Source organism: Gadus macrocephalus, chromosome 11, assembly GCF_031168955.1.
Source record: "Gadus macrocephalus chromosome 11, ASM3116895v1".
In the NCBI taxonomy this organism is placed as follows: domain Eukaryota; kingdom Metazoa; phylum Chordata; class Actinopteri; order Gadiformes; family Gadidae; genus Gadus; species Gadus macrocephalus.
The window spans coordinates 17,908,065-17,917,048 of NC_082392.1; the positions used below are offsets into that span (position 1 = coordinate 17,908,065).

The 8,984-nt window shown below is 42.6% G+C and overlaps 1 protein-coding gene across 1 annotated transcript in view; it reads right to left on the reverse strand.

Moving 5' to 3' along the window:
* ncam3 (neural cell adhesion molecule 3) overlaps positions 1–4,984 on the reverse strand; it is a 13,416-nt gene extending 8,432 nt beyond the window's left edge. Inside the window, exons 1-6 of the mRNA XM_060065282.1 lie at positions 4,669–4,984; positions 4,096–4,167; positions 3,521–3,721; positions 2,847–2,984; positions 1,021–1,164; positions 314–431 (exon numbers count right to left, since the gene is read on the reverse strand). Of these exons, the coding sequence (XP_059921265.1) occupies positions 314–431; positions 1,021–1,164; positions 2,847–2,984; positions 3,521–3,721; positions 4,096–4,167; positions 4,669–4,738 (743 nt within the window). The 5' untranslated portion in view covers positions 4,739–4,984. The remainder of the gene's footprint in view (positions 1–313; positions 432–1,020; positions 1,165–2,846; positions 2,985–3,520; positions 3,722–4,095; positions 4,168–4,668) is intronic.
* Positions 4,985–8,984: the final 4,000 nt, after the last annotated feature.

Genomic DNA, 8,984 nt, shown 5'->3' on the forward strand with positions numbered 1-8,984 from the left:
GGACACCTAATAAACGAACTAAAAAGCGAACCTTTCCATTCTGTCATCTACATCTTTAACAATAAGGAGAGGAGAGAGGAAGGAGCCAGGAAAGAGGGAGGTAGGAAGGGTGAGAGGGTGAGGGCAGACTTCTCATTCTCCGCAACATAAACAAAATGATTAAGCAAATCTGCAGGAAGTAACCTTATTTTTGTCTCAAGTTCAAGCACACACACATGCCAACATAACACACACACCACTGCCAACACCCCCCCCCCCCCTTTACCCCTTACTCCACAAACACACACACACACACACACACACACACACTTACGTGATCCAAGAGATGTTTGGTGTAGGTTGTCCGTCCACCAAACACAGTAAGGAGATGTTGTTATCTGCTCCAGCCATTACTTTCTTTATCTTCTCCTTTAGGGTCACCGTTGGTGGGGCTGAAAAAGGATAATTCAGTGAGCATCCAAAATGTTGATTTGACTATTGAAAGTACCATTAAAGTTATTTCACAATGACACCAATGTTCCTAAAACATTGCAAATTAGGAAATACTTCAGGAATTGCCTGCCACGCCTACAGCTGCATTGAAGCATGTGCATGACTTGTATGACACCATTTTCAAAGTGCAAAATAAGCTGTATATCGATGTTCACCTCAAATAAAGACACCCGGAATTGTGTTTGGGTTTTAAGGAATGAACACAAACACGATTGATTGTAATCATTATTAATTACTCACATTTAATACATGCATGGCTATATGAGCACTGCACTGCCATGGCCTAATTCCAACATTTGAATCCTAACTCATATATGAACGTAAAGCGATCACCTACTGAGCTCTAGTCATCTGTGCTGTTCTAAAGATACAGATTACTTTATTGCTCCTTGAATGATGAATTATTAATAATTAATTAATAATTTAGCTCCCAGAGTCTTCCTTCGAGGTAACAAGACCAGCCTTTTGGGTGGTCCATAACCTTTAGACTCTAGAAATGTGTGTGAAATGTGTGAAACCAGGACTTACCGTTGACCACCACAGATATCTGCTTATTCTGCTTAATGGGTCTTCCTCTGATCGTGGCCTGACAGGTGTATGTGCCCGCGTCATCTTTCCTCACGTTCTTAATGTGGAGTGAGTTGTCCTGCAAGCGTGTTACACGGTCTCCCTCTTTGACAGCCGGTAGCACAGACATAGAGAAAGAGAAGTACAAACGGAAAAGTGAGAAACTAGGGTTGAAACAAAAGAGAAACAGACACATTTAGATGCAAAGTCCACCTCCTTGTTAAGGAAGCTTTTTATTTCAGAGATGCAAGTGGAGCTAGAAGAAGGGCAAGCACTGCAGAGCTGTGAGGTTCAAGTTCTACCTTCTGAGATAAAGTGCCAGTTATGGCATTTCACATGGAGTCTTGCAAAAATAGCAATTGCTGCTAACCCTAACCATAACCCTAAACCTAGCTCAGATACCAACTCTAGAAACGAGAACCAAGCTGTAAAGCTTAATAGGAATAATAAGAAACTCTAACCCTACTACCAAATTCAAAAACCATAGACCAAACCCTAAAACCTATCACTAATAGGACACCCTCACCTTAACAACAAAGCCTAAAGCCAAAAAGCAAACCCTTATAGGAAACCCTAATAATTAAGAAACCAGAAACCCCACACTAAACCCAACCCTTACTCAAGAACCAAACTTTCAAAGGTAACTTAAAAAGGAACCCTCACCCTTATACTAAACTGTAGAAAAGAAAAACAAACCCTAAAACCAAACTCGTGGAAATATGCAGTCTCTGTCATTGGCCAATGATTAGTCCAACAAGTACATTGGGAAATGTATATTTTTGATCACATAGCAAATTAACCAACCATACAAAATAGATTTATCTTTATCTTATGGTGTGTTCCTGAATCCTCGGACGCCAGCCTTCAGAGTTGCAATTTTGACGTCATTTCCGGTCTCGGAGCATTTAAAGCGTTCCTGTTCTTCTTTGTGATCGTGTCATGAACTTGGCTGGTCATTGTTTATTGGGGGTCATCCCTATGTTCCCCAGTTTCTATGTTCCCCGGGTGCAAAGGGTTAGGGTCAGGTTTAGGGTTATGGTTAGGGTTAGGGTTAGGGTTAGGGTGAGAGTTAACCCTAAACATAACCATAACCAATCGGAGGAGAGACATTCTAACCAATCACAGGCGATTCAGAGACGAAAAAGGCGGTACTTGCCCCTACCATCCTACGAAAAAAAGATTTGCTCACAGGGTCCTAGGTTCCCCGGTCACATACAAAGCGGGGAACATAGGACCCGGGAAACATAGATACGCTCCCGTTTATTGTTAGCTACATTAGGCTCTTTAGCAAACCAGCCCGAATACAACCAACACAACTTTACATTGTATTGCATGCACAGCAAGACCGTGCAATGCATAAATTGGTTACCGGAATAAAGTAGCAATGTAATCAAATGCGTAAGAGCATTTAAAAGCGACATTAAAATGACCAACGTGGTACAAATACAAAGAAAATAAATCTCTTCACGGGCACAGCCATTTTTGTTGAGAGCGTCATCACTGCTCTCGGTCTACTCTCAGAATTCCGAGAGATGAAGACAAAGAGGGGGTGTGCGTCCGGGAAATGCCGCAAGAAATCTGGAGGATTTCCCGACTTCCGACTCGGAAGGCTGGCGTCCGAGGATTCAGGAACACACCTTTAGGTTATCCTCAGCAGCCCCTAGTCGGCATCCACACTTTACAGCCTAAGACCAAGCCAGGCTGCCAGGCAACACCGAGCAAAGGCACTACGGCACAGACCCTGCCCCGGTCTAACCCTCGTAACCAAAGTACGACGCTGGTCCTACCTTGAGAAGGGATCACCTGCTCGTCCCGCAACCAGCGTACATCCACTTTTGGCCGGCCGGATGCCAGGCAGGGCACCATGCCATCTTGTCCTATCAGGAACTCATGGTACACCTGGGTGGCACCGAAGGACGGACCATCTGGAAAGCAGCATTGCGAAACATTACCTCAGTGCCTAACCCCACCACCTATCTGGCATCCTGTTTCATCCAGAACTTGCAGACCTGATTTCACGTAAGGCTTTTGATCTGTTGAATCATGCACGATAAGTACTGTGACGTTCGGGGGGAAACAATCATAGCTCAACCAAACAATCAAGTGTAGTCAAATCTATAATCATAGAGTAATATCTGCAACTCAATCTGATTCACCCACTATTTTCACTAAGCACTGTGTGTGTGTGTGTGTGTGTGTGTGTGTGTGTGTGTGTGTGTGTGTGTGTGTGTGTGTGTGTGTGTGTGTGTGTGTGTGTGTGTGTGTGTGTGTGCGTGCGTGCGTGCGTGCGTGTGCGTGTGTGTTTGTGTGTGTGTGTGTGTGCGTGCGTGCGTGTGTGTGTGTGTGTGTGTTTGTGTGTGTGTGTGTGTGCGTGCGTGCGTGGGTCTTTCACAGTCTGTTGCATGTGAAGACATAACTGTTCATGGGCCCTTGGGTGCGTCTGCCTGATCTCCGGTCTCACCGTAAACGTATATATTTGTACTGGTCCGACCATCTGGATCTCCGTTATCAAATGTGCACAGGCAGGTGTAGCTGCCCGCGTCCTCCAACGTGGCATTCTGGATTTCCAGCTTGGAGGACACCTCATCAATTTTGGAAACCCTTTCCTCATCATCGATTTCCTTGCCGTCCTTCTGCCAGGTGATATCTCCCTCCCCACCGGCTGTCAGGAAGAAAAAAACACAAGTGTGTTCTACAGCAGCGACAGACTTGCGGTCCGTCAAATGGTTGCCTGGTCGACGTTGCGTTGTTGTGATACATAAGTGACACCAGCAAGAAAGGTCAGACCTCAATAAAGTCAATGATGACATCATCTCTCATCAATGTCCACCGATCATAAAGTACTATGGCAATATCCTGTGGTAGGCCAGAGATGGGGCGGCCCCAGTTCAGCCACGGATGCACAGAAGTTTTGAACCTTATTTTACATTAAGATCGACATTTTGGGCACTGGATACATGCACACCACAAGAACGCAAGCAAATATCATATTGTTAATGAAATAAAAGGGTATTTATAATATGGGAGGGAGCTTACCTTTACACAGAAGCATATATTTTACTCCCATTTCAATGTCAGATTTGGTGGAAATTATATCCATTTCGGCTGCTGCATACAGAGGGAAGAGGGGGACAAAGTGCTAGCTTATGCACAAGAAAGTCATTTTACCGCAAAACAGGAAGAAATGGTCGGTCCCACAGGAAGAAGGTCATATAGTGAAAGATATACCGGTATATCCTCATAGATATCCTCTCTACATACCCTTTGGTGAGCTGAGGTTAGCCAAAACCCCATTCTTCAAATCAAACCTTTATTTTCTGATTAGGGAAATTTCTTATACTTAAACTGCCATTTTATGCCGGAATTCGACATTTTTCATACACAATGTGGCACTTGTTACTTTGACTTTGAGCTTTTTGATCAAAGTTTGATCAAGTTTAGGTTAAATTTGGCTACATAAAATATGTTAGTTATGAACATTGAAAGCATCAAAGAGTAGCCTTTCCAAATTACGAATACACCTGCGAGCATCTTATCGATTGGAAGCAATTTATCCTTCCATAAACATATAATAAAAAATCATAATGTCATGCCGATTTCCATTCTTACCTGTTCCAGACATTTGCCCCAATACAAGCAAAATTGTCATCCTCAGCACAAGAGTGGATTGGTGCATCATCTTCAACTGGCCTAGTTATTTATTCATCAATCTATCTATCACTTCAATCTTTTCAAATCTAAAATCAACTCAAAATAAAAAATGAATGCTGTGGAGAAAATTCAAAATGCTAATTGCAATAAGTTAATAATGGGCCAAGTAGTCCCGTATCCTATGTGCTGGATGAAGAGGGTCTGGCAGCAATGTGTCTGGTCAGACAAACGGTGGTCGTTGCTACTGCAGCCACTCAGCTCTTCAGAAGGAACACACAGCCACACAGGGGTTTTTATAGGGGCTCGACAGGACTGAGGAGATGACCAGGAAGACATGAAGGGAGGTCTGAGATGGGCGAGGGAGGATGAGTTAGAGTGTGTGAGAGAGAGAGAGAGAGAGAGAGAGAGAGAGAGAGAGAGAGAGAGAGAGAGAGAGAGAGAGAGAGAGAGAGAGAGAGAGAGAGAGAGAGAGAGAGAGAGAGAGTGAGTGAGTGAGTGAGTGAGTGAGTGAGTGAGTGAGTGAGTGAGTGAGTGAGTGAGTGAGTGAGTGAGTGAGTGAGTGAGTGAGTGAGTGAGTGAGTGAGTGAGAGATCGAGAGAGAGAGAGACACTATCTTAACCAGCATCTCTGTCTCCCCTCCACATGGCTATCTTCTGTACACACTCAGAACGGTGGAAACCTTGAACCACAATCTGGGGACAAAAGCTTCAAATAAGTCCTCAACTAGGGGATGTTAGATCCCGGCAAAGGAGGAAACATCCTGATGATTCTGTTACAACGGAGTTTATTTTCATTTCATATCATTGTTATTTTTAGGTGAGGTCAAAGCGGCCTAAACGACAAACAAAAATGTTTTTCTGTGGGGAGGGTTAACCGCCGTATCTGCCTCTATATATTAGAATAGTTCACATCTCGAGCTCTTCTACTGATCTTCAGAATCAGATCAGTGAACAGACGCACCACACCCCATTGGGGCTAATTGCTGTGTACACAAAATCATGGAGAGAGACAGACTGACTGGCTGAAGGAATATATGCACACGCACATGCGTAAACACACTCTGTATTCCTAGACACACAGACAACACACACACACACACACACACACACACACACACACACACACACACACACACACACACACACACACACACACACACACACACACACACACACACACACACACACACACACACACACTCACACACACACACACGATCGACTGTAATCATTAGTCATTTCAGCACTCTGGTTAGTTTTTGTTACTTGTTGTGGTCATAGTTCATTAATCATGATGGAGACAATAGATGTCAGAGGTTAGGGTCGCTTTTGAGGGAAACAAAGACAATGATGTTTGTTCAACGTTGGTTTTAATACAGTTTTGATTTCACTGTTGTGTACAGATGTCTATGTGGACGATCATTTTGAATATAACTTATTAAAGAAAATAGATGAAAAAGTCTAATAAACACACAGATAGACAGATACACACACACACACACACACACACACACATATGCACGTGTGCACACACACACACACACACACACACACATACATGCACACACACACACTCACATGCGTGCGCGCACAGACACATACACATGCACACACACACTCACACACACTTTTACTATCTATGTCATTTCAAGTCTCTGACCTGACTTGAACTCTTTTTACTGTGTTGTATTGTCAGAAGTAAACAATTCACTAACTGCTGATGCAGTCTTCTTTCATCACACATCACTTAAATTTCAGATGCATCTTCTTTTGATTCCCATCTGATCCATCTATGTTATTACAAAAATATGATTTTGATTAATTCTCTGAGGTGTCTTGGGAACATCCAGAAATAATTATTATCTAATTCTAATCTTCAAGAGAGCTGTATAAAAAAAGTTTTCATATACAACCACAATTCAGTGGAAGGAACATGTTAGGACTTAGTGGAGCAGATTAATGGCATATTTCAAGAGAATCGTTCAAATTGGTATACAAGCATGAAATTTGGCACAGATACTCTCTAAGGGTCACTTTTTGGGAAAAAAGGCGTTGGCCACCAAAAATTCAACATGGCGGCCATTTTTTCAATATGGCTGCTATTTCTGTCAAATGCTCGTTATGTCAATCGTTCAAACAGTGATGTAGGCATAACATTTAGTGAAAATACTCTCTTAAGAATGTGTTTTTTAAAAAACGGTGCTTGTCCCTCAAAAATTCTAGATGGCAACCATTTTTCAAGATGGCAACCATTTTTCAAGATGGCTGCCATTTCTCTTGAATCCTTACATCAATTCTTCAAATGGTGATGCTATCATCACATTTGGTACAAATATTCTTCAAGGAACATTCTCATGGAAAAAGGTGTGTGCCACTCAAAAATTTAAGATTGCGACCATTTTCAAGATGGCCACCATTTCTGTCAGAGGTCAATGTAATGTGTTAAGGAATAGCTGAGTCAATCTATGAAAAAAGGGCTTAACCCCCAAAGAATTTATACAAAAGGTTTTTCAAATGGATTCTAGTAGTATTTGGTGTGCTGAATAACATGCTAAAAGTATACCAAAATATACCTCCCATTCTTGTTATAGCATTGAGCATCTTCCCATCCCTCCAGGATCTCCAGCAGCTGTGGGTTGCATTTGGGCATGGTGTGAGCCTACGGTGGATTGGTGTTCATGACCTATACCATGTTATTGGGCCAGTTAAGACCAAAGGCGTTCGATTCTTGCACGCCTTTACAGGTTGTGATACTGTATCAGCCTTTCGCAACAAAGGCAAAAAGACTGCCTGGCAAACCTGGGACTTTTTCCCTGAGGCCTCTCTCATCTTCAGCAAACTAAGTCAATACCCTCCTGTTCTGACTGATAGTGACCTGGAGATCCTTGAGCAGTTTGTGGTCCTGCTGTGTGATCGATCAAGCACAGCTGTTAGTGTAGATGAGGCTAGACTTGGCATTTTTGCCCGAAAGCAGAGGCCATATGAGGCCATTCCTCCAACAAGAGCAGCTCTGCTTCAACACACTAAACGTGCTGCATATCAGGCAGGCTGCATGCATATGGGGTCAAGCAACCCAGTGTCAGCCAGAAGCAGAGAGTCCTGCTGACTGGGGATGGAAAAAGATTGGTGAACAATGGGGGTTATTTTGGACAGCAAATGCACCAGTTGCACAAAGTTGTGAACAACTAGCCAAGTGTGGCTGCAAATCAGAGTGCCGTGGAAGATGCAAATGTTTTAGATTGGGGTTCACTTGCACAGAACTGTGCAATTGCAAATATGAATAAAAAAATAAGTAGGGGAGGCATTGGCTACCATTTTTAACAGTCTTTATTATGACTCGACAGGGCACAACCTCTCAATCTCAGGTTTGACAGTCTAACCAGAAGGCCTTTGAGCTGGTCAAAATGTGAATAGAATTATTATTATTTTTTAATCCTTCCTTTTAACTCAGTCCCAACAGAGTACACTATTAAAGCAACACCCACCTTGAAAAATGAATCTTGAATTTTTGCGATTGCCCTTTTCTAAAAGTGTGGCCGTTATTTTGCTAACATGCATGTGTGCATCAGTGTACATACTACCAAAATTACGGCCATCTTGGAAAAGGTCTCCATCTTGAATCTTCTATTGGCCATACAATTTTTTCAAAAAGTGGCCTTCGAGGCATATTTTCAGTATCACTATTTGGAAACAGTGGCAATGAACATAGGAAAGGAATGGCAGTCATCTTGAAAAATGGTTTTCATCCTGAATTTTTACTGGCCACTTCCAAGTGGCCCTTCCTCTCTGTGGACTGCACCTTGCCGTGGTGGAGAGGCTTGTGTACTCCAATGAACCTGAGAGCTATGCCGGCGGGGATTTTATATCCCTGGCAAGTTTAACTAGGCCGGACAGGTCAAAGGAGAGGAGGCAGGCAAAGCAGACATATGACTATTTGACAGAAATGGTGGCCATCTTGAAAATGGTTGCCATCCTGAAATTTTGAGTGGCACATACCTTTTTCCAAAAGAGTGTTCCTTGAAGAGTATTTCTGTTTGAATTGTATGCTTGAATCACCATTTGAACAATTTGAATAATTAATATTCGACAGGAACGGTGGCCATCTTAAAAATGGCGGCCATCTTGAATTTTACTGGGACAAGCATCTTTTTCCATTAACATGTCCTTTAGATAGTATTTCTATCAAATATTGTGCTTGGATCACTGTTTGAATAATTTATATAATAAGCATTGAATATCAATGGCGGCCATCTTGAAAAATGGCCGCCATATTGA